We start from the raw sequence: 26,993 nt of genomic DNA, 5'->3' as shown, positions 1-26,993 counted from the left end.
TCGATTGTGACTCCCAGAATTTTTAAGCTGTCTGAGACCGGGAGGGTGTAGTCTGGTGTGTTTATGGTATTGGGTTTGTTTGTATTATATTGTGAAGACAAGATGAGACATTGTGTTTTTTCTGCGTTCAGCTTTAGTTGGAATGCGTCCGCCCATGAGTTCATTATTTGGAGACTGTGTGTGATTTCATTTGTGATTTCGGCTATATCTTGTTTGAATGGAATGTATATCGTAACATCATCTGCATAGATGTACGGGTTGAGTCCTTGGTTGGCTAGCAATTTGGCTAATGGTATCATCATTAAGTTGAAAAGGGTCGGCGAGAGCGGTGATCCTTGTGGTACTCCGCATTCAGGTTTCCATGGTGTTGACGTTTTTGAGTTTGATATCACTTGATAGGTTCTTGCTGTTAAGAAGCCTTCAAACCATCTAAGTACGTTTCCTCCAATCCCGAAATAATCCAGGATGTTTGAGAGTATTTGGTGGCTGACCATGTTGAACGCGCTGGACATGTCAAATTGTAGGAGGAGCACATTGTTTCCCATTGCAATTAATTGTTTGAATATGGTTATGAGAGTAGCACTGTTTCAGTGCTATGATTGGATCGAAATCCTGATTGTGATTCGTGCAGTATGGTGAATTTGTTTAGGTAATTGGTAAGTTGTTTGGTTACCATACTTTCCATTAGTTTGACTACCAGGGGGATTGATGCTACTGGTCGATAGTTGGTTGTGTTGTTTAATGGGTTGGGCTGCTGGAAATTGTGTCACTGGCAGTTTGGTGGAGGTAGATGCACGACTGTAGTCAGTGTACATGATTTCCACTTTCAGTAGCCTGCAACTCTTTAGGTTATCACTGTGGGCTCAATTATGTAAATGTTTATAAGCCAAATACATGTCAAAAGTTCTAGAAAAAAAAAAGAAAACTGAGCAAATCCATAAGAAACGGATGTGGCAGAGGCTATTAAAGTCACACAATGTACCATTTCACCGCATCATGCAACGTTCCTTCTGAGCATCATGCAAGCTACCAACTCTAGAAATATATTATTGTATTTTAAAATAATTGATGATTCTAAAGCAGGAATAAAAGGAAGTATTGGTCCGTTAAATAAATCCCATGGAAACAGGAGCACTTCGAACTGTATCTTTATTTTCAAACTCAAGTATATGGGTACTATACAGTACAATGCTGGCACACTTTGTGCAAAGTTTACAACTAATTTGACATTTAAACAATGAACAATACAAAACCAGTGATCTTTGTTTTTTATTTTCTCTACTCAGTGCTGTGCAGAACCGCCCAGGTGTTTGTTAAAGCAGGACAATAAATAGTGCATTTTTTTAACAATCATAGCACAACTATAAATAATTTCTGATATCTTTCATTCTTATTGGAAGTGCTCCTGGACAACACAAAAAAGCTGTTTACTTTCTCTCTAGAGGAAGGACACTAAATTCAAAATGATAATATAATAGAGCTATTCCTGAACGCCCATGTTTCTTGTCAGAAAGTGGTACACATCTACATTTATTAGCTGCAAGCATGTCACTCCTGAAGATCCATCAAAAGTTATATTCCCTGTAGTTACACCAATTTAATAACGCCATTGACACAGTGCAATAAATATCAGCATGCCATTTTCCAGTGATTGTTGTTTCTTCATATTTGTTTCCTACCTTTGTTTCCCCAGTAGCAACAGCCTACTAGAATAAGCTGCAAGGGTAGCAAGCTGTTCCAACAGATGGCTTAACATTTCATCTGTGGCTATCTTTTCTGATAGGGGAAGTTTCAAATTAGATATCTCAAAACCCCTCACTACCCTTCTTTCTTTCTTTTTTTACTGCTGTTTTGCTTCATAAATGCAAGAACATACATCACAGCAGCATTTTGTCTCCAATACTGTCACTGCTCTGTTCCTGCTACACAACCTACTGGGGCCACTAGCCACTTAGTACCATATGTTCTAGTGGTTAATGAGCCTCTTTACTCCTTTCCATCTTCTGTTTGCCAATGACTTCTTTTGGAAAGTTGGAAGCCACCGTACCATTATTAATACCTTACCCTGACTGCCGGGAAGGAGTATTTTAGTATGAAGAAATTCTTTCCATATCAGGTTTCTCATAAATGTCTTATGCAACTTTTCTACAAGTTGAGCAGCTCCGATGTAGTGCATCATGAAACTGTAGGAAATGCCACTTGTAGTTCCAAAAGGCAATGAAATGATCTTCATTTTTTTAAACAAACAAATAGCAAGAAGCTAACCACTGTGAGACCTTAAAATGAAATTTCTTTTTAAATGCAGTTTTAAAGAAACCCTGCATTCTGTCATTATTAGAAAAAAGGGAAAACATTACAGATGTTAATGCAAGATCCTCTTCTACATTAGCTCCTATAGCAGGGGAACCCAGTGAAGAGATTTGGGTTTTGGCTCCTGCCTTTTTTTGTAGCTGAAGGTAAGTTACATTCTGGAACAGAGGTCATTAATCTAATAGGGCAATTTTATAAAGTGGTTCTATCTGGTAAAGTTAATCTGATAACTTATCTGGTTAATTAGGATATTCAAAAACTTAACCAGTTAACTCAGAAGTATTGAATACAATTTATTACAGGGGTCTTTTCACTGAGCTGTGGTAAAAAAGTGGTATTAGCATGCCTTTACATGGGGTTTCCTGCATGCTAAGACCATGTATACTGTAGCCAAAAAATGGCCGATTTTCTATGTTGTCTATTAATGGCCATGTGCTAATGTTGGCATTAGCACGCGTTCATTAAAGAACATTATTGCATGGCCACTTACCAACACCTACTTTGTATGCAATGTGCTCATACAGTAAGTCTAACCAGTTAGTGCAGGTAATGTAGCTGGATAACCGGGAAACCCATTCTTCACCCCCTGACACGTCCCCTCCAGCAAAAAAAATTTAAATAATTACTAGTGCCCCATTAGCACATGCAGATTGGGAACTTACTGCAGGATGCCTAAGCACAATATGTGGTCACTGTTCCCTGTAAGCTGAGCGAGTGTCCTCCAACTGCATTGTTACCAGTAGGGAGTGCTGCTTCAATATTGTACTTTCAATCACTAGGGACAGGCAGGTTCCCTGGAGTCCTGCAGAGCTTGCCTGTCCCTCTCTATTGGAAATGTGACAGTGAAACAGCACCCCCCACTGGAAGGACTGTAGGTGGAGGACTCACACTCAGAGGAAACAGTGTATGTGCACTAGCACTTACTGCAGCTTAGCAAAAGGGCCCCATACTAGTGAGCTGGATGTATTTTTGCAGTTCACTTTAGAACAATATTTTTTATGATCAGACTTAACTGGTTCTAATGATGTTAAAGTTTATCTCCTCCCATATTTAAACTGGTTAACTTTGCTTAGACAGCAAGATTGCCCAGCCAAAGATTATGGAGAGGAGGAGTAGCCTAATGGTTAGTGCAGTGGGCTGACAACCTGAAGAACTGGGTTTGATTCCCACTGCAGCTATTTGTGACCCTAGGCAAATCACTTAACCTTCCATTGCCCCAGGTACAAGAAATTTAGATTGTGAGCCTACTAGAGCAGTGGTTCCTCAACCAGTCAGGTTTTCAGACTATCTGCAATGAATATTCATGAGTTAGATTTGCATGCACTGCCTCAATTTCATGAATATTCATTGTAGATATCTGGAGAACCTGACTGGTTGGGGTTCTCCAAGGACAGGTTTGGAAACCACTACACTAGGGACAGAGAAAATACCTACACATAATACATATAAACCACTTTGGTTGTACCACAGCAAGGCAGTATATGAAATCCACAACCCTATACCCTTTTAACCAGTGTATGGGGCAGGAAATTCAAAAATGTTATATTTGTCTGGGTAATCCCTAAAGCTACCTGGACAAATCTTTTAAATATGACCAGGGCTGCTGTTAGGGGGATGAAAACAGGGCAGTTACCCTGAACCTCCATGGTACAGGAGGCCTCAAAATTGTCTGAAGCTGAAAGAAATACAGTTTGCTGGTAGGCTTCGGGGTCCCCTCCCAAACATGGGCCCCAGCATGTTTAAACCAGCCCTGAATATGACCCCAGTATAGTTTGTGCTGAATCAATCACTAGTGTTTGCTTGTACAATATACTCACAGCAAAGGTAGCAATTTGGTTGATGCAGTATAAAAAGTGAAATGTCTCACTAGGCTTCCTTTCTTGCTTTGAGTGGTTCTGAGTCACTTTGCTTTTAAATCAGCTGATACTCTTTGAGCTCAACCTGGGCTGCCACTGTTGTGGATTTTCCTGACAGCTGGAAAGATGCTGTTCTTATCATTGCCTGAAGTTACATTAGACTCATGTACTCATGACATCCTCTTCATTCCCTAAAGAGGACTGTCCTGTTCGGCACTGACAATAACCATCTCTACTCTCACCAATGTATCTGGATGCTGAAAGTCAGTATAAAGCTTCTTTTGGATTGCCAGGCTGGAATCCATATAAAGTTATTTATTTATTGCAGGGGAATATAGGGGAAGAACCTACCCTTGTGAGATTGCAGAAATCATAAAACATAATACAGAAAAAAACACAACAAATATAACAAAACACAGTAAACAAGCAAAACTAAAACTATGAGCTTTACCTTAACCCAGGGGTTCTCAACCCAGTCCTTGGGGCACACCTAACCAGTCAGGTTTTTAGGATACCCACAATGAATATGAATGAGATAGATTTGCCTACAATGGAGGCAGTGCATGCAAACTTATCTCATGCATATTCATTGCGGATATCAGGAAACTTAGACTGGCTTGGTTTGTCCCAAGGTCTGGGCTGAGAACCCCTGCCTTAACCATCTGAAAAAAAAAAAAGCAAGACCATACTTCCACCAGAACAAACCTAACCAAACGCCTCTATAAACAGCAGAATCTTCACCTTCTTATGAAATGACAGAAGAACTGTCTCTGCTCTCAAAGCTTGGGGAAGCAAATTCCTGGAGGATCTGCTGCCAAGGAGGCCTGAACTAGGTGGAAGCTAATTTGACTGTAAGAAAAGAAAGCACCACCAGCAAGTTTCTACCCCTCAAATACAGTGCACAAACCGGTGGCAAGAACTAGCATTTCGTTATGATAAACTAGAGCTTCTTCATGTGGTACATGAAACATTATTGAATATCTTGTATCACAAAAAAAAAACTAACAAATTTGAGGATGCTAGCATAAAATATAAATATAAACACATCGACCTGTCTCTTAGTGATGCCATGATGGGTGTTAATCCAATGGCATGCAGTTAACTCAAGACAGTTTCCTTCATTGAAGATCTCCTCCTGTAACATACTGCAGGTCAGCTGACATACTACATTAGATACCATAGCTAGGAAGAAATATTTGCGGATTGAACCACTATTTATTCCCAAGTCTGTGTTTCTGATGTTAGCAACAAATACCGATTGATTGAAACTTTGAGAATAACGGGGTAGTGTGCTGTGCTGACACTGGTACTTTTGTTTGTGTGATGACTATTGAAATACAAGATTGTTTCTTAGTCTGTGCGCTGCTTCTGTTGAAGTCTTGAGTTCCACCAGGAATATTTCTGGATGGCAGAACAAGTACCTTTTCCATGAGGTCCATCTGACAACTCAGTACAGGAATGGTAGGAGCTGTAGATGCCATATAGAGCAGCAAGAAGGATGATCCCAGCTAGTACAATCCCACACACATTCCAATGTTTTACCAGATTAGGGAACAGAAGATGTAAATAATCCACCAATTCTTCAATTTTGCTGAAAATAACAAAAATAGTTCAATCTGAAAGTTTCACTGTCAAACATGTAGTAAATATTTTGACATCTTGCAAGATCTTCGTAAGATGAAACATTCAGTTTCAAAACAGCAAATAAATTACACCTCATTGAGCTGTATCTCTCACATACTGTGTTGTGCCACTAGAAACTACCATGACTCTCTCATTTTCATATGCACAATTCTAGCTCAGTTCAAGCATTATATTTCATTCACTCATCAGTTTTTCTGGCAAGGCGATAGGGTCTAAAAATCTCTGTAGTTTCTGTATATATATGTATAAGTGACATAGCCACGTTTTCACACCAGGGGGAGCAGACTTTTGTAAAAGAGGCACTGTTTTTTTTTTTTTTAATCGTAACATTTCTAAAATCCACATAGGTGCCATTTTTTATTCAAAATCCATTTGGGGATTTCCCCTTGTACCTCTCCTAGCCGCATCTCAGGTATGTATATATTAATGATGGTTATAACATTTGTCTCTTACTTTGAAAGGTATGTAGAAATGTGGTTGTTGTGCTATTCCACTTTAAAAGTAATAAATAGAACTAAAACAAAATAAAATAAAGTGATCCCTTTTTTATTGGACTAGGTTAATACAATACCAAAATATATATAGTGACAGTCTTGAGGGAAAGATAGGGGTGGGAGGGACAGGGAGAAACAGGAAGGGAAGGATGGGTAATTAGAAGGTGACACGATGGTATAATGTTATGGTTTGTAATGTTATTAAAAAAAAACAGATTCTTGTTAAGTCCTGTCTGGCCGGTGTCAAAATATTTCATCATTCTAAATTCAAAGGTCTTACATTCCTGGATTGTTTTCAAGTCACCTCTTTGTGTTCCCTTTCCCTGGAGACTGCCATTGGAATGCTTTTCAGGTTTCAATACATATATTTTGATATTGTCATCTTTTGCTCTTAACTGACCTGAAGAAGAATGCTGTGCCTTCAAAAGCTTGTCAAAAATGTATCGTTGGTCCAATAAAAAAAAGGTATCATCTTTTTTTCACTTCTTTTGATTTATTTCCAAACTGCATATATTAGTTAAGATACCCCAGACCACTTCTCCTCTGACAGCTTGTCCTCACTCCTGGCATATTGATAGATATTTTGCCCTTTCCTTCCAAGGGACGGCTAATGTGTCACATTGTTCCTGGCAGAGCATTGTCTGTCCTCTCCCCTTCCTCGGACTTTTCTGCCCATTTCCTGGAGTTTTCTTGACTCATCTGTGTCCTGTCTATTCCCACACTAAATTACTGCCACTTGTCATTTGCAGAGCCCAGGGTAAACTCTGCTAAAACAATGGGGTAAAGCTATTTTTTTTATTATTATGATTTTGGACATATGCTAGATTTCCAGTCTTTTCCTCTTTTTGTTAGTAGAGATATAATTTGTAAATGCTTAATCAAAGAAAGGCAATTGGTTAGAAACCAGAAATGGTAAATGGTAGAGTCGATCCACATAAATCTCTTAGCTTAAGGACAATAAAGCCTCATTCAAAAAGAGAATTTATTTCCTTACAGCTAATGTTATATCTGTTTAAATCTAACTTTAAAACTGACTTTAAAACTTATTTGTTTAAGGAAACTTTCCTATAAGTTCTTCACCTGAGGGAACACAAGAACATAAGAGTAGCTGTACTGGGTCAGACCAATGGTCCATTTAGGCTCAGTATCCTGTTTTCCAAACAGTGGCCAAGCCACATCAAACGTATCTGGTAGAAACCCAAATCATGGCAACACTCCATATTTCAAATCCCAGGGCAAGCAGTTGCTTCCCATGTCTGGGGACTATGGACTTTTCCTCCACGAATTTGTCCAAACCTATTTTTTTTTTATTTTTTTATTTATCATTTTACTTAATTACATTCACATTTATCACGTAAATGTAAGGAAAAACAGAAATTAATATAAGGAAAAAGAAAAAACATTTTCTCTCAACAATATATATAATTGTCCACAATTGGGGGATCCAAGATCAGGAAAACAATCTCAAAGAAAATAAGAAAAACACCAAGTGGTTAATCTTACAAATTCATATTTTCTGAGGAAGGAAGGTTAATCGGTAATTGCAGCCGGTACAGTGGTAACTAAAGGAAGTTGCTGCAGAGGGTTCTTCATCTGTTCTTTTAACTCCACAAACTCTTGTAATTTCTTGGGTTCAACAAATAAGTAATAAGGAAATAAAACACTTACAAGGGAATCGCTCTAGGAAGGTCCCACCTAGGGCAATGATTCTTGGCTTAAAAGCCAAGAGTTCACACCTCCTAGTGTGCGATTCCCTTGATATATCAGGAAATATATTTATCTTTGAATCCAAAAAACTATCAGCCATATATCGGAAATACAATTTCAAAACATTGTTCTTATCTAAATCAAAGGCAAAAGTCACTAGTAATATAACTCTATATATAGGGTATTTTAGGAAGATTTATCATTCTCAAGTTATTTTTCCTTAATTGGTTCTCCAGAAGTTCCACTTTTTTACAAGAAACATGACTGTCCTTCACTACCAGATTAACTGATTTTCGTAGAGAAACCATTTCCGTAATCAAAGTCTAAATTTTTATATCTTGGACTTCCACTTTGTTAGATAAGTATTGATATAATCACATATTTATGTCTGAAAAATTTTTGACATCTGAAGAACAGAATTATTCACACTCTGCAGCACTTCCCATAGTGCGTCCATTATGACATTTTTTGGCTTCACCAGGTCCAATTTCTCCACAGAAACCGCTCCAGATATCTTCGGGGGGAAGAGCTCACTCTCCAATCCCCCAGTTGGTTTATTATCCGGAGTCAATGCTGCGCCAGGACCTCCTTGGATCGCATGAGAATCCTAACCCACTTCGGGCGTTTCCACTGTCGACCTCCATAGTGAAGCGTTACTGTTTCTGGGTCTTGGAGAGGTCATGCCAACAGGGGGACTCAAAGTCACTCCCTCTCCACTGAGATTCAGCGATAAAGCCTTGCTGTTCCCCGAGCAGGAACCAATATCCCCGACGTTATGACCTCGAATCTCTCCAAAGTAGACTGAGAAGTGGTGGGAACCCCAGCCGTGTTCGAGGAGGACAACACCACGGCTTTGCCTTTGCTCTTCCCCATTCTCTGGGGAGCGTGCCTACTTCTTCAGGTATTCTGGTGTAAAACGGGAACTCAACTAACGTACGTCCTCCCTCGACGCCATCTTGGATCCTCCAGTTTGGGACACTCTTTGTCTGGTTTCTCCTCAGAGGCCTGTCTGATATGGGTAACCCTTCAGCATAGCCCTCTAAGTCATTGAAACACGGAAGCCCCTCCACCACTTACAAGGTGGTGTCCCTTCGGAGGGGGTCCAAACCTATTTTAAACCTAGATATGCTAACCACTGTTACCCCATCCTCTGGCAAAGAGTTCCAGAGCTTAACTATTCGTTGAGTGAAAAAATATTTCCTTCTATTTGTTTTAAAAGTATTTCCATGTAACTTCCTCGAGTGTGCCCTTCTTTTTGTTATTTTGGAATGAGTAAAAAATCGATTTACTTCTACTCATTCTACACCACTCAGGATTTTGTAGACCTCAATCATATCTCCCTTCAACCGCCTCTTTTCCAAGCTGAAGACACCTAACTTCTCTAGCCTTTCCTCATACGAGTTTACTTCTACTCATTCTACACCTCTCAAGATTTTGTAGACCTCAATCATATCTCCTTTCAATTGCCTCTTTTCCAAGCTGAAGAAACCTAACCTCTCTAGCCTTTCCTCATACGAGAGGAGTTCCATCCCCTTTATCATTTTGGTCGCTCTTCTTTGAATCTTTTCTAATTCCGCTATATCTGTTTTGAGATATGGCGACCAGAACTGAGTGCAATACTCAAGATGCAGATGCACCATGGAGTGATACAAAGGCATTATAGTATTTTTGGTCTTATTCATCATCCCTTTCCAATAATTCCTAACACCCTGTTTGCTTTTTGGGTTGCTGCCACACACTGAATAGAAGTTGAAGTTGGAGATGTGAGTGTGGTAGTGGGAAGGAAGTTGAAGTTAGAGAAGTTGGAGATGTGAGTGTGTTGATGGGAAAGAAGTTGAAGTTGGAGATGTGAGTGTGGTGATGGGAAGGAAGTTGAAGTTAGAGATGTGAGTGTGGCGGTGGGAAGAAAGATGAAGTTGGAGAAGTTGGAGATGTGAGTGTGGTGGTGGGAAGGAAGATGAAGTTGGAGATGTGGTGGTTGCAAGGAAGTTGAGTTTGGAGAAGTTGGAGATGTAAGTGTGGTGGTGGGAACAGTGGCGTAGCCACAGGTGGGCCTGGGTGGGCCAGGGCCCACCCTCTTAGGGCTCAGGCCCACCCAACAGTAGCATACATTTAGCATACATAGCTGGTGCTACTTTCCACGATACTAGCACCTGCACATGCTCAGTTTTCAGTGCATGCCTGCTACAGACTGCCAAGGTGGAAAGAAGCGCTTTCCCACTTGTTGAGATATTTTTTTGGTGGTGGAGGTGGGGGAGAACACTTGGTGCCCACCCACTTCTTGCCTAGGCCCACCCAAAATCTGTTGTCTGGCTACGCCCCTGGGTGGGAAGAACTTGGAGAAGTTAGAGATGTAAGTGTGGTGGTGGACGAACTTGGCGAAGTTGGAGATGTGAGTGTGGTGGTGGACGAACTTGGTGAAGTTGGAGATGTGAGTGTGGTGGTGGGAAGGACATTGAAGCTGGAGAAGTTGGAGATGTAAGTGTGGTGGTATGAAGGAAGTTGAAGCTGGAGATATGAGTGTGGTGGTCGAAAGGATGTTGAAGTTGAAGAATTTGGAGATGTGAGTGCGGTGGTGGGAAGGAAGATGAAGTTGGAGATATGAATGCAATGGGGTGCCCTGAACGGCACTGTAGTTCTATTATGCCACTTATTTTTCTCTCCTTTCCTATCTAAATGGAATTCTATTGCTTCTTCTTGATTTATTGTATCATTATGTATGTAAACCGCTCAAATAAAATTTGATGGGTGGGATAACAGGTAATAAAGAGACTTGAGACTTGTCAAAATGTTTTTGGGGGTAATTCTCTACAGGTCATCTAAAGTTAGGTGCAAGGCTGATGCATACTAAGTGTGAATTCTATATTGGCAATTACTGGCATAATTGTGTAAGTCTGTATTTACATGCCTCACTTTAGGTGTGAGTACTTACACTAGCTCAATGGCTGGTGTAAATGCTCACACCTGACTGCCCTTAGGCACATAACTGACAGTATTCCAGAATCTTACAGGGAATTCTTTACCAGGCACTGAACATTAGGCACTACTTCTGTGCTGAAATTTCAGCGGAAAAGCATTCTAACAGATGCAAGGTCCTAAAACGAGGCAGAAACAGCAGGTCTGTGCAAAAACAAACATGCCTATTTCTAGAATAGTGCCTAAGTGTTTCTGTGTGGATCTGCAAGGGGTCGTGGCCATGGGAAGGTCGTGAATGGGTCAGGGGTGTTCCCTTAAAATAGAATAGTGTGGATCTGCACCCCATTTGCATGCTGAGATTTATACCTGGTTTCAGCTGGTGTAACTCCTTGTACCCAAAGTTGAGCACGGATACTGGTGCTATGCACTTTTATATAAAGGGAACCAATCCCAGATGCCTGTTTTAAAATATTGATGAGCACCAATTTCTTTTTTGTGGTGCTAAATTTTGAGCACTGTTTACTGAATCCAGCTTTTATTGTGTGCTATGTATGCTCCTGATCCACCCATTCCCCTCCCAGGTCCACACCCCCTTGCAGTTGAGAACGATGGATTTTGCATGCATAATTGCAAATTAGTGTCAGTGAGCATCAATTAATACCAATTATTGATTGTTAAAGCCAATTGGCAGCTAATTTAACAGTTAAGTTCCATGCATAACTGGCACTATTCTATAACATGAATGTACAAATCTACGTACTAAGCCTCAAATTGCATGCGCAAGTTATAGACTTTAGTGTCTTATGATTAGAATGGTAGTGCTGTTCGGCGCATTCATAGGTGTGCACTTACCACCTACGAACATTAGGGATGTGCATCATTTGAATGCTGTTTCATAACATTTTTAAGGGGATTAAAGCAAAATGTTTCTTTTCCTGTGTGACAAATTAAGGGCGATTCTGTAACTGGGCACCCGCATTTACACAGAATACTATCAATTATGTGCATAAAGGTACATGTAACCACGAAAGTGCTGGCAAGGCATCTAATCGGTATTCTCTAATGGTATGTGTAAGTGGCATAATGTGAGGGTCTATGAAGACACACCAATGCAGCTTAAACTAGTATCCTATAAGAGAACCTTGATGTCAAGATGCTGCTATAGAATTAATGTTAAGCACATGGCATTGGGGCACATAACTCTTTCTTCCTTACTGTGTAGCCAGGGCAGAATGAGATACAACTGTCCTCCCCTGGGGGATGGAAAGGGATTTTGCTCACACTCTTTTCAGTTGTAGCTCAAGGGAAGTTGCATTCAGGAACACTAGATATTTTTCTGTCCCCAGAGGGCTCACAATCTAATTTTGTACCTAAGGCAATGGATGGCTACACAACTTGCCCAAGATCACAAAGAGCCACAGTGGAATTTGAACCCTAGCTGCCCTGGTTCTTAGTCTGCTGCACTAACCATTAAGGGAACTGTATAGGGGGAATTGTGTAGGTTCTGGGGTGCTGCCACTTTGTTTTATTTAAAGCCAAAAGAGAAATCTGGGAGAGATATCAGAAGAAGGATGGGGAGATGTTTCAGAACACCATAAGTTCATTTACAAAAGCCAGGAGTGGTGTAAGGATCAGGCAGGTAGGTAAGATCAGGTAGGAAATATAGGGGAGGAAAGGTGAACAGACAGATTTAGGCTTGCTTTTGCAGTGCCTTGATTTGACTGGCTAAGAGGCCCTTTTAATAAAATGCATTAAAATCTGGGCTTAATGCAAGAGTTTCCCACATGCTAAGCCTATATTTAGTGTGTCAGTATTTAGGACTTTTTAAATTTTGGGTTTCTTTTTTAGCAGGTCCCCTGCTGATTTTTCCATTAGCACATGGAACTTGCAAAAAACTTAATGCAGAAACACTTACTGCTCCTATTTAGGAGGTGTTAAGTGCTTCTGCATTAAGTTTGCATTATCCAGCTAGTGCATGCTAATGCACTTCCATGCTCATTCCCTGCCCATGACACGCCCCTCATAAATATATTTTAAAAAATAAATAATATGCAATCAGTGCATACAAACTGGCAAAATAATTTGTGTTAGCGGTAAGCCTGTTTTCGCACTCTAAATGTATGTTAGGGCTTACACCCTTTAGTAAAAGGGCCCCTAGGTTAGGTGGCTTCCTAGCTTTGTCCCTGATCTACTTCACCTTAGGCCCACCTAGATTTTGGCCCTCTAAACTTAGCTGCCAGTGAAATTTGGGAAAATACATTTATTGTTAGTTTAGTCAGATTTTAAAGGCCTTAATCTAGCATGCTATATCCTATCTTAGCTGTTTACTTCTGTTTGAATATGACCTTTATGCCATTGTGAGGAAAAATCAAGTGTGGTAGGACCAAGACTTAGGAAGCCTCTCTAAATGCTTGTCACAGGCTTAGCATGTTCCACATTCACATGTTCAAGCAAAAATGATTTGACCTCATATCTTTTATCCAGAAAGGCAAGATAGGAGCCAAGACATTGGGTCCCAGGAGGAAAAGCCTTGCCAAAAATCCTAGTATGGAGAGGAATATGGGTTTGCTTATATTTCATCTTGTTGAGACCCAGTGTGTTGGCTCTTTTCCACTCTCACATCAATTGATAAAGGTTTGCAGAAACATATTTGGCACAGATGAAAACAAATATTGCAAATGCTTACTGCACAAGGATTTGTTGATGTTTCCTCATTATTCTAAAGCTCAAACCTTTAATCTAGCCCTAAAACTGGGTTCTTCTAGACACCCTGTCATCTTACCTGCTTTTCATTTCTTGATTCCCCCCTTCTTTTTCAGCTTCTTTAGGCTCATTTAGACTTTCAGCTATCTTCTCTTCATATTCTTCCTTCAGCTCTTCAAGTTTTTTGGTCTTCTTCAAACCTTCCTGATATCTTTAAACAAGATATGATATTACTGTGTAGCTATGATGTGAATTCTGCCATTCACGAAAGAGACAGTAACTGGATTAACATCTTGAATTTGGTCAGGTTAATAATGGGTTTCAGCTTTTCAAGACAAGTTGATATAGTCCTACATTTATGCCATTGGATACCTGTGGTTCTCATTTGTCTATGAAAAGGAAGACTATGGTAGTAATTCTATAAGTAGACACCTCCATTTAAGGTCCCAAGACCATGCGACAGGAGCCTATTTTATAATGGCATGTTGGAACCCAGATTCAAAGATTAGGACAGAGTCAAGTATATTCCGAAAAATCTGGCTAATTGTTCAATGATGTTTATTTATTTATATTCCATTTTAATGAAAGCAGTTCACAAAATAAAAACATACTCAATCTTTAAAATATATTTCTATAATGAGCATGGCTACTGCCACCCCTCCTGAAATCAAATAAGATACAAATCATTTCCATCAGATCAGACTCTGCAATACTCTAAAAAGCAAAATAATTACAAATCCTACTCAAACATCAAACCCTTAATTCTATAAAAGTCACCAAAAATTGCAGGTGCATGCAATTTAATTGAATAATGAGCCAATTAGCACCAATAATTGGCTTTTTAACAAGCAGTTATTGGCATTATTAGATTTAAATGGAACGTATGTGTGTAAATTTAGGTGCGGGATCTGTGAGAGTGTTTGGGCGTGGATCATTATAGTTTTGCATGCAGCCAGATCAGTGTGCAAATCCTAGTTAATGCTGATTAACATCAATAATTGATTGTTAGCAGCCAATTATTTATTGTTATTGGTTTGTTAATTCATTTATTTCCATGCAGATCTCAGGATCGCATGTAAATTTGGGCACCATTTATAGAATCCAGTGGTTTATGTTTAATGCAGCAGATAGGACACACTGTTAGCATTGGCACTAATTAGAATTCATTAAAATATATGTGTGTAAATTTAGGCACGGATCTGCGCCTAAATTTTAAGCACGAGTCAAAAAAGGGGGCATGGAAATGGGAGGGTTATGGGTGGATTGGGGGGTATTCCTTTTGGTTATATGTGTAGTTATAAAATAAATTGGGATTGGCACTTAGTTTAGGTGCGAGACTTTGCACCACATTTCCATTGGTGTAAATGGTCACACCTAAATGTAGTCTTGGTTCCCGGGCATACGCACTATTCTATAAACCGAGCCTAACTTTAAGCCTTCAATGTCTGAACAATTGAAACATTCTTACCTTTTGTTATAAGCGTCTTCCTCAATCTTGGCCTGTAACTCTGGGTTGATCTCTTTCCAGCAGCCCTCAATGTCTGAACAATCGAAACACCCTTACCCTTTGTTATAAGCGTCTTCCTCAATCTTGGCCTTTAACTCTGGGTTGATCTCTTCCTGGCAGCTCTGCACAGCAGCAAGCGTTTCACTCTCAGCATCTCCATTTGTCTTCTCACTTCCAAATAAAGTTGAGGAACACTTTAATTTTGGGGCTGATCATGGGACATGCAATTAAAAACCACTGTTACCCTCTTCCAAAAATGTGCATCTCTTCAGGTTAAATCCCAATTTACATTTCAGGAAGGATTACACTTTTCCAAGCGTGTAGACTATACCAGCACAACTTACTATAAAGTGGTGGAAAATGCATTAACATCTTTGTGTGATAATGTGGAGGAATTGAAAGAAATATTGGTGAACCTGGAAGATGTACTGAGCCAAATTGACAAATTAATGGGTAGTAAATCACCTGGACCAGATGACATACATCCAAGGGTACTCAAAGAACTCAAGCATGAAATTGCTGATCTGCTGTTAGTAATATACTAACGACTGTAGCCCCCACCATTGCATGTTTATATATGTCTCAGTATGAGGATCTAAATGTTTATCTTCCTGAATTCACCCCTAATATAGCACTATGGAAGCGGTACATCGACGATGTACTTCTCATATGGAGAGGGGATCGATGTAAGCTGGATGAGTTCTGTCATCATCTTAATAGCTGTGATGATAACATCAAATTTGAAGTTAATATTGGCAACACAAAAGTTAATTTTTTGGACGTATCCATAGAACTACGAGCAGGCCGTTTATGCACGCAATTATATCGTAAAGTCACTGATACAAATTCTGTACTGCACTACTCCAGTTTCCATCCTTTATCTCAAAAAGAGGCAATTCCCTACGGCCAATTTTTGAGGGTAAGAAAGATATGCGACACTAAAGCAGATTATCATAAACATGAAGCGGACATGGCATGCAGGTTTGAACAACGGGGGTACCCTCGTAAAATGATAAAGAAGGCACAGAAAAGAGCTGCCAATGTGCATAGAAGATGGTTTTTTGAATCACCACAAGATAATAAACATTTGGTAGAAGGAGATAACATTACCTGTGTGTTACCTTTCTCGTCGAGGACTGCGCAAATCAAAAAGATTATCAGGACCCACTGGCCCATAATGCAATTACATGGTATTTTAGCTACTCCACATTTTTCCTTTACACGAGCACGCAATTTGGGAGAGATACTCAAATATAAACATGAGAATCCGGTCCCCTAGTGACTCAGAGGACATTTAACATGCCGAAACAGCATCTATTGTCGTTTTGCATGGGTAACCTCACAAGTGGTGCATCCGGTTACCAACCATATCATCAGATTGCGAGACAGGACAGACTGCAACAACCACCCAGGTGGTTTATGGGATCACGTCCAGCTCGTTATGGTATCAACGGGGGCAAACCAAAAGAAAAATCAAGCTCAGAATTGGGAGAACATTTGAGTAATTTACGAAATCATAAAACAGAGCTCCTCTGTGGAGCATTGGACCTTGATGAAGCATATGCAAGAAGACTTGAAATTTGTAGTACTTTTTGTATTGCTTCACCTTGAGTGGGTAACGTAGTAGCCAATCTCCTGAAGAAAGAAGCACAGTTCATTTTCAATTGGCGCACCACAGCCCCGGGAGGACTAACAAGTCCATTGATTGGTGGACTGTTACTCATTTGTAATCGATATAAGCAGTTTTGCGCATGTGCTGGCGTTCTTGAGCTGACCTGTTGCCAGCCATGCTGAAGTTTCACTCGTAAGCCCAGAAGCCCTAGTAAGATATATTTAAAAGTACTGAAAGTTTAAATTGGGAAGATATATGCAACTAGATGATAGGTATGCCATGTTCTTTCCTTTTTCATCTTTTAGTTTATAGGTTTCGTTCTCCTGATGACGCCTAAGGGCGAAACATGTGACCACATGTAGAGAACGTGGAAAAGTTTTGTGGACATCACTTTGTTTTGGACACCAGTTATTAGCAAGATTGAAAACTGAAAGAAAATTTATATCACTATTTGAGTTGGTATCTATGTATGCAGCGTATTCCATCTGGACAGCACTCCAAAGCTAAGTACCATTCTAATATAGTATTTAATAAACCATCAACAGATATATTGGTAGGAAGGTAGGGTAGTGCTTTGATGGAGGTGATGGTGTTATGATCAACAGCTGCTCATAGCCAACTCTAGCACCAGTTTCTGAGCACTATTTAATAATTAAGTAATTTTAATTGGCATGGCATACCTTGTAGTGACATATAGTAAGTTACTCAATATGCGAATTGAATCAATGTATGCGATATAACAGGTTTCTTTTTTACAATGTAGTGTTAGTAATATATAATCTGTCGTAAAATCGTTCATAGTACCTGAAGATTGGAGGGGTGCCAATGTGGATGCTGATTTTTAAAAAGGTTCTAGGGGTGATCCAGGAAATTATACACCGGTAAGCCTGATGTCGGTGCCAGGCAAAATAGTGGAAACTATTATAATGAATAAAATTATAGAACACATAGACAAACATGGTTTAATGGGACAGAGTCAGCATGGGTTCAGCCGAGGGAAGTCTTGCCTCACCAACTTGCTTCATTTCTTTTAAAGCATGAATAAACATGTAGGTAAAAGTGAACCGCTTGATATAGTGTATCTAGATTTTCAGAAAGCTTTTGATAAAGTTCCCCATGAGAGACACTTGAGAAAAATAAAGAGTCATGGAATAGGAGGCAAGGTTCTGGTATGGATTAAAAATTGGTTATTGGACAGAAAACAGAGGGTAGGGTTAAATGGTCATTGTCATTTCTCTCAAAGGAGGAGAGTGAACAGTGGAGTGCTGCTGTGATCTGTACTGGGACCAGTATTATTTAACATTTATAAATGATATGAAAATCGGAACGATGAGTATGGTGATCAAATTTGCAGATGGTACAAAACTATTCAAGGTTGTTAAAACATGTACAAACTGTGAAATATTGCAGGAAGACCTTAGGAAATTGAAAGACTGGGCGTCCAAATGGCAGATGAAATTTAATGTAGGCAAATGCAAGGTGATGCACATTGGAAAGAATAATCCGAATCACAGTTACTTGATGCTAGGGTCCACCTTGGGGGTCAGTGCTCAAGAAAAAGATCTGGGTGTTGTAGGTAATACGCTGAAATCTTCTGCTCATTGTTCGGTGGCGGCCAATAAAGCAAACAGGGTGCTAGAAATTTTTTTTTTAAAGGGATGGTGAATAAGACCGAAAATACTATAATGCCCTTGTATCGCTCCATGGTGCATCTGCACCTTGAGTATTGCATTCAGTTCTGGTCGCCCTATCTCAAAATGATATAGTGGGAATTAGAAAAAGTTCAAATAAGAGCAACTAAAATGATAAAGGGGATGGAACTCCTCTCATATGAGGAAAGGCTAAAGAGGTTAGGGCTCTTCAGCTTGGAAAAGAGATGGATGAGGGGGAGATATGATTGAGGTCTACAAAATCCTGAGTGGTGTAGAACGAGTAGAAGTAAATCGATTTTTTTACTTATTCCAAAAGTACAAAGACTAGGGGACACTCGAGGTAGTTACACGGAAATACTTTTAAAACAAATAGGAGGAAATATTTTTTCATTCAACTAATAGTTAAGCTCTGGAACTCATTGCCAGAGGAGGTGGTAACAGCAGTTAGCGTATCTGGGTTTAAAACAGGTCTGGACAAATTCCTGGATGAAAAGTCCATAGTCTGTTATTGAAACAGATATGGGAGCAACTGCTTGCTCTGGGATTTGTAGTATGGAGTGTCGCCACAACTTGGGTTTCTGCCAGGTACTTGTGACCTAGCTTGGCCACTGTTTGGAAAACAGGATACTGGGCTAGATGACCTTTGGTCTGACCCAGTATGGCTACTCTTATGTTCTTATGACTGCTATCAGTCTTCCAGCTCTGACATTCTATTTACTGGATATAAACTGTTATTACTAAGAATTTTTTTGTTCAAAAACATTTGTAGGATCATTTTTAAAGCAAGAATATCCAATAGCTTCACACGATTCTTGACTTACAGTTTAACACTGGTGTCTCAACAGTTCCCACTTCTGAAAATGCATTCTGAAAATGCATTTCTTTAAACAGTTTCAAGCAGAATTTTCCATTACTCTAATATGTTTTTCAGATAACGTGAATGCTCTTTTTAAAATATATAGTGCAACTACACAGACTATAAAAAAAAATCAATGGATTACCTCTTTTCTATTTTTAAAAATATTTTTCCTCCTTCCTGCTGGATGGGACCAGCTGAGAAGTGTGTGTTGAGGTATAGTTGGTTCTCCTATCAACCTTTGTCAACAGAACGTATAAACAGAAGGAACTACTCTTTTATATAGTTTTGTACAATTGCTTTAAATAATGATTAAAAGTATGTGTGCTAAGAGGTTTTACTGAAGATCTGACATTGAAGTATGACAGTTCAGACAAACTCTATGAATTTATGGCTGTCATGCAGTGTCGCTTGGAAAGATTTGACGGCCTGTGAATCATTTATCACTGGGACCCTTCTCTGCTTTGCAGTGTGCAACTGTGATGTTTAACTTCTCTAATGACTAAGGTAAGAACTGGAAAGTCATCACAACTGCTATATTACATGTATTGTATTACAGTTAGAATGGTCACTGGGGGTTTTTTCAATGCATGCTATGTTGAAACTGGTACAGGAAGAGACATGAGAAGATAGTGATTGTATAATAGAGCGCTTATAAAAATTTCAAGAAAGGTGCCTATTTCATAAAAGCTCACTCAACTCAGATAAGACAAATGTGGAAGGGCATTTTCAATATGATGTCTTAAGTCCAGCTTTGGACATTTTGCACAAAACATCCAAAATCTGAATAGAAAAGAAGGTCATTTTCGAAAAAGAAAAACATCTACCTTTTTTTTTCCCCAAAATGCCATTTTGAACAAGGTTTTGTGCTTTGTACATTTTGCTTTTTGACCATTTTGAAAAAAAAAAAAAAAAAAAAAAGTCCAAATAAAAACGTAGAGAATCAAGCCATTGAGATGTAGGAAGGGCCAGCGTTTTTAGTAGACTGGTCCTCCAGACATCCCAGGAGAGCAATGGGGCACCCTAGGGGGCACTATAATGGGCTTCATATAAATGTCCCCAGATGCACATCTCACCGTTGCTCTCTTATCTTGTCTGCCGAGCCCCTCAAAACCCACTATCCCCAACTGTACACCAGTACAATAGCTCTTATGGGTGAAGAGGGCACCTATATGTGGGTACAGTGGGGTTTCTGGTGAGTTTTAGGGGGCTCACAGTTTCCACCACAAGTGTAACAGGTAGAGAGAGGCATGGGCCTGGGTCCACCTGTCTGCAGTGCACTGCACCCACTGCTAGACTACTCCAGAGAACTGGATGGTGCTCTAATGGACCTAGTATAACATCTGAGGCTGAATACAGGCTGGTAAGTCATATTTTTATTCAAAATTTTAGGGGGTGGGAGGGGGTCAGTGACCACTGGGGGAGTAAGGGAGGTTATCCCTAATTCCCCCCAGCAGTCATCTAGTCATTTAGGATACCTTTTGCACTTTATTCATTCTAAAAACAGGTCTATCTCAAACGTCTTAGTTGTAGTCCTGGACAGTTTTGTTTTATTCCATTAAGGCTGAAAAACATCCAAGTTTTAGGAATTCCCAAATCCCACCCTTAACGTGCCCCTGACACGCCCCTTTGAGATTTGGATGCACTGCAGATGAACAGCATAGAAAAACGTCTGAAAAATAGGTTTCAAAAATACCAATTTGGACGTTTTTGTGAGAAAAATGTCCAAATGGGGAACTGAGGAACTGAGTTTGATTCCCACTGCAGGCACAGGCAGCTCCTTGTGACTCTGGGCAAGTCACTTAACCCTCCATTGCCCCAGGTACAAATAAGTACCTGTATACAATATGTAAGCCGCATTGAGTCTGCCATGAGTGGGAAAGCGCGGGGTACAAATGTAACAAAAAAAATGCTGCTTTATGCCACTTTTTGACATTTTTCTGTTTTGAAAATGAGCCCCATAGTAACATAGTAAATGATGGCAAATAAAGACCTGCATGGTCCATCCAGTCTACCCAGTAAGGCATAAGGTATGATGTGATACTACATATTTAAACTTGATCTTGATTTGTCCTTGCCATTTTCAGGGCGCAGATTGTAGAAGTCTGCCTGGCACCAGCCTCTAGCTACTGAAGATGTCATCAAAGCCTACTCCAGCCCATCCAAATCTCTCCAGCCATGATTGGGGCACAGACTGTAGAAGTCTGTCTGGCACTGGCCAATTTGTCCAGCCATGATTAGGGCACAGACCATAGAAGTCTGTCCAACCCCAACAGAATAAAATTAATCTACTATCAAAAGTATAAGTTGTCAGTTCACTTGAAATAACTACTGGATCCTGGATTCATTGCCTCAGGTACAAACTTAGACTGTGAGCCCTCCAGGGACAGAAAAATACTTACTGTACCTGATATAGACCACTTTGATAACCTTCAGGCTTGTAGGCAGTATGTAAGAAAAATAAAGCTTAGGCTTTAAATGGTCAGGTGCTTTGAAAGTAAATGCCACCAATCCAAACTTTATCAATGACCACCACTTGGATCTTCTTTTCCTAATTGAAACCTAATTAGCTGATGGCTAGTTTTATTACGTGAACCAGGCCGTTCAACAGATTATTGAACTTTCCATTAATTGGAACTGGAAGAGGTGTAATGGTTTACAGTAATAGTGACTTTAGCTTTCTGATTGGTAGGCTGACCAACCACCCCCCGTTATCATTACACTCAGTGATAGAGTTATATAATCTGATACTGACCCAACTATATCATTGTTGCAAGATTTCTTAATCTTTATTTCAGACTTAGATTTATTACAGTTGGTAACCACACCAGCATGCATTGCAGACCATGTCAAGGATGAATTATTGATTGGTCTAGCATCTGTAAGATGCTGTTCACGAACCAACCAACCATCCTGTGCTCTCAAAAAATATTTGATTTGTACAAAGACACCTTGTTAATATTTCTACTTCTTCCTTACCTGCTCCTTCAGTTCTTACCCTGAATGAGCTGGTTAATACATTTGTGATTTAGTGTAATTTTCAGCATTTAATCTCATATGGTGAACCACATAAAGATAGGACTGTGTTTTATGCAGTCTTATTTATGTGGTTATCTAATGCATTTAAGTGTGCCGACTCTGCCCCCAGACTGCCCACAAATTATTTAGTTTCGGTTTGGGCGTTAACCGCGAATATTAACCCCTAAAAGACCATGGCATGGCTCTTTAAAAAACTAAGAAAGGACAACTATTCCTCCTTGATTATCAAGGATCCCATGTCCTCCTTGGTGTTTGAAAGATATGGATAGTGCTCACTGATTTGCCAAGAAAAAGCTGATAACTCTTTCCCAAACAGATAGCTTCAACTTTCTTAGGGAAAATTGCGACCATTTATGATTCATTATTATCTTTGCCCACCTCCCCCTTCTCTCCTACTCACCGTCTCAAGATAACTCCCAGCTCCACCCCTGGACTGTATTGTACTGTCCAGAGAGCACCATGACAATCTGCAATGATTTTCAGCAGCGTTATCCAGATAAGGCCTCTGAAAATCCATGGACAGCCTTGGTATAATGCCATTTAACTGGGTTGCAGGTGCTGCTACCAAGCAACAGTACCATTGTTCTCTCTAAGCTGAGCAGGGGTCCTCCACCCACAGTCCTGTCAGTGTGAGGTGCTGTTTCACTATTACATTTTCAATAGTGAGGGACAGGCAAGTTCTGTAGGATTCCAGAGAACTTCCCTGTGCCTAGCAATTGAAAACACAATATTGAAACAACACCCCACATTGGTAGCAATGCAGTTGGAGGACTCCACACAGCTGTGGTACTGCTCACTGGTCTCAAGAGAAGTACGCAGCCATGTCTGCTTTATTTTATTTGAACAGGCTCCATTCTCTAAGCAGCTGGTGCTGTAGAATGTGTTGTCTGTCCACTTCATTGGTGTTCTGTGAGCCACCAGTATCACATAAGGCTCTCCTTCCAACATCCAAGGATTTCTCTTATTTTGTATCTATTGAAAACAAATCCTTGGTAATTCTAGCCCTCACATTAGATTACATGAAACAGATACAAAGTAAGTGTTTATGGATCTTACAAAGATCATCAGAAACCTAGAAGAAGCAAACTAAAGTTATTTTGACTACCTATATTTAACTTGATCTTTACACGTTGCCACAAACTAACATTGTTCTTTTGAAAATGATAACTTTCTATTTTCTACTTTTCTTCAGACTAAGTTATTTTAAACGCCATCATAGTTCAGCCTAATTTGGGTGGAGGTATATATTACAGTAAGTATGTTTTTAGAATTATCTGACATCCTCTCAACAAGTTTCTAATCTTTTAATTCTGTAATGTCAGCAAGTCACTTCCTTAAGAATGAGTCAAATTTCCTGTGAGAGATAAGTGTGTTGGTGTGAAAGGATTTCACCCGTGACTGGGCTAGACACACACAAAGGGTAATTTTATAACCAGGTCCTGGTTTGGCAAGCACTGTTCCCTCTACGCTGAGTGGAGTCTTCCAACTGCACTGAAGCCAGTTAGGGGTGCTGCTTCAATATTGTATTTTAAATTCCTAGGGACAGGCAGGCTCCCTGGAGCCCTGCAGAGCTTGCCTGTCCATTGCTATTTAAAATGTGATAGTGAAACAGCACCACCCACTGGCAGGACTGTAGGTGGAGGACTCCTGTTCAGCTTAGAGGGAACAGGGCAAGGCACATAGGCAAATCTGTTGCACCCATTTTACAAAGGCAATAAGGGTGCCTTTATAAATTGACATCTAAAGATAGGTGTCAATTGTGCATGTAAGTTGCAGATTTATAGCACTTTCATGTGTGATCGGTGCCACTAATTGGCAATTATGCATGTAAGTAGTAGGCATTCTTCTGTAACATGGGTACCATCATTGCTTAGGGGCTCTTTTACAAAGCCAAGGGAGAGCTAATGTGCAGGTAGTAGTATGTGCCAAATTGGCACTACCGCTGTGGTAGCATGTGCGACTGGCGGTAATTCTGAGTTTTACGCATGCCATATCCTGCCGTAGAAAATATTTTTCTATTTCTATTGTGGGGGGGGGGGGGGCGGGGGGTGTTCCCGAAGGTAATCGACAGTGAAGCCATGTTGTGGCACGCTGCATGGTTACCGCGTGGGTAGTATGTGAGCCCTTACTGCTAAGTCAATGCTGGTGGTAAGGGTTCAGGCCATACATAGGCGTTCACTAGTTTTAATTTTGCACATGTCCATTTCCCGCCCATTAAAAAAATGGTCTTTTTCCCAGCTGTGTTAAAAAGTGGCCAATGTGCAGCCAAAAGACGCGCCCACACTATCACAGGCTTTGTAAAAAGACCCCTTACGTCATAAGTGTGAGGGGTTGTAAATATGGGAAGAGTATCTGTCGAAGACAAGCAAAAGAGAAGGAATCCGAAGTACAGGATATAAAGATCATGCATCTTTATGTCCTGTACTTCGGATTCCTTCTCTTTTGCTTGTCTTCGACAGATGCATGCAAAAAACGTGATGAGCCTCCAAGGATAGGTTGGTGTCTAATGTTTATTGAAGGACCCAATATGGGCCGTGTTTCAGCAAACACCTGTATCAGGGGTCATAGTTATAGTAATTAGGTTTATAATGCTTATTCCTTCAATATCAATGTTCAATCCCACACAATTGTGCTAGCTCTATGTTATGACACTGAATTTTGCCAAGGAGATCAGACAACAAATGATTACCAAATGGTGTTGGCATTGAACATTGATTATTGAAGGAATAAATCTTAAGAACCTGACTACTACAGCTATGACTCCTGACACGTGTTTGCTGAAACATGGCCCGTTTCGAGTCCTTCAATAAACTTTAGATGCCAATCCATCCTTGGAAGCTCATCGTGCTTTTTGCATGTGTCAGAGTATCAGTGGGTTATAGGTGTGTCTCTGGGATAGCCATGTTATTTATAGAATACTATAGATACGCACACATCAGGGGCACAATTAGGCACCAACAGTTACCATGCCAGTGACATTGTGTAACTGTAGGGCATAATTTTAGGTGCACCAATGCCAAATTAATGCTATTATTTTAATCTTGGCAACCATAAAGCAGTTATAGAATTGGCACTAACCCCCCAATTCATATATGGCGCCTTAATTGTGCGTGCTAATTTTCAGCCGCATGGTCAAATTGTGCACACAAATTAATTGATTAACAAGCCAATCAGCACCGATAATTGGTAATTAACAACCAATTAGTGGCACTAATTGACATTAATTAGAACTTTCTAGGCATATTCTATAATGTGGTGCATGTAAATTCTAATGTGTGCAGGTCAAAGGGGGCATGGCCATGGGTGTGGAATAGGCGGGTTTGTGGGCATTTCAAAAAAACTATGCGCACTATTATAGAATACACCAGATGTGCGCCTAACTTGCACAGGTAATTAGGCCTGGTTTTAGGTTGGCCTACATGGGTGCACCTAAATTTTAGTCGCCAGGATGGTGCGTGAGAATATTCTATAAACTGTGCCTAACTTTAGGCGCAATTTATAGAACACTAGTAAAAAATGCCCCTTGCTTTGGTATCAGCTGTCACTGAGTGTGTCGATATCATGACGTTTGACACGAGGGCGGGCACACAGTCATGGTGGAATTCCGATCTACACCTGACGGAAGTTGGAGATTAGAAATTTGGCTTCATTAGAACGTTGGAGTTTGTGAATTATGTCCCGGAGGGGCGTGGCTGAGGGCGGGTCTATGACTGAGGGTGAGTGGTACTGACAGCCTAGCCTAGGAAGAGTAGATTCAGTGCTTCACTGAACGTTGGCGGTGAAATATTTATATAGATGTTAACTGCATGGTTTTTCTGCACTGATTTTAAGGTAGAATTTGGCCCTAAGTACAAGGCATTGGGCACTTGAGTAATCCTTTCAGAAATTTAAGTTCCAGCTGAAGGCTTAATACTTGCCTTGGCTTTCCCTGCTCTGGATACCAGACCTAAGGCCCTCTTTTTGTAATTTTGCCCTGCCATGCGAGTAGACAGCACCAAGCTTCCTCTCATTCTCGTCTTTCCCTTGATTTTCTCTTCTTTCTGAACAAATGTAAATTTCCCTTGGTCCGCTTTTCGCTTGTGTTCTGTTTTGCGTTATGTTACGTACAGGCTTATTTTCGAAAGGAGAAAAACGCTCATGTTCGGGAGATGGGCGTCCGTTTCCCGTGGGCGGCCAAATCGGTATAATCGAAAGCCGATTTTGGTCATCTTCAACTGCACTCCCGTCGCGGGAATGAATAAAGTTGATGGGGGCATGTCGGAGGCGGGTGAGGCGGGACTAGGGCGTGGTTATCGGCCGAGCAGAGATGGGCGCGCTCGGGCCAATAATGGAAAAAAGAAAGGCGTTTTTAGCGAGAATTTAGGACACTTTTTTGGACCCTTTTTCTCTCACGAACAGGTCCCAAAAAGTGCCCTAATGACCAGATGACCACCGGAGGGAATCGGGAATCACCTCCCCTGACTCCCCCGTGGTCACTAACCACCTCCCACCAAAAAAAAACCCACTTGCAAAAACCTTATTTCCCAGCCTCTATGCTACCCTCAAATTCCGTACCCACCTCCATGACAGCAGAATGTGTTTGATCCTCTCACAGCCTTTCCCTGGGTCAGATGTGGCTCTCGGGTGCACTGCAGGGTCACATCAGCATTGCATTGTGGTGGGTGTAGGGTATTGGGCTCCGTTGATTTCATTAGCTT

At 40.4% G+C, this 26,993-nt stretch overlaps 1 protein-coding gene across 1 annotated transcript in view; it reads right to left on the bottom strand.

The window, feature by feature from the left end:
- Positions 1-4,714: 4,714 nt before the first annotated feature.
- Positions 4,715-26,993, bottom strand: part of MRVI1 (murine retrovirus integration site 1 homolog) — a 188,094-nt gene continuing 165,815 nt past the window's right edge. Inside the window, 3 exon segments of the mRNA XM_030200986.1 lie at positions 4,715-5,757; positions 13,710-13,841; positions 15,195-15,308. Coding sequence (XP_030056846.1) covers positions 5,517-5,757; positions 13,710-13,841; positions 15,195-15,308 — 487 coding nt within the window. The 3' untranslated portion in view covers positions 4,715-5,516.

This window comes from Microcaecilia unicolor, chromosome 4 (assembly GCF_901765095.1).
Source record: "Microcaecilia unicolor chromosome 4, aMicUni1.1, whole genome shotgun sequence".
Taxonomy (NCBI): Eukaryota; Metazoa; Chordata; class Amphibia; order Gymnophiona; family Siphonopidae; genus Microcaecilia; species Microcaecilia unicolor.
The sequence above is the reverse complement of the archived record's forward strand: the minus strand, read 5'-3'. Positions and strand labels throughout refer to the sequence as shown.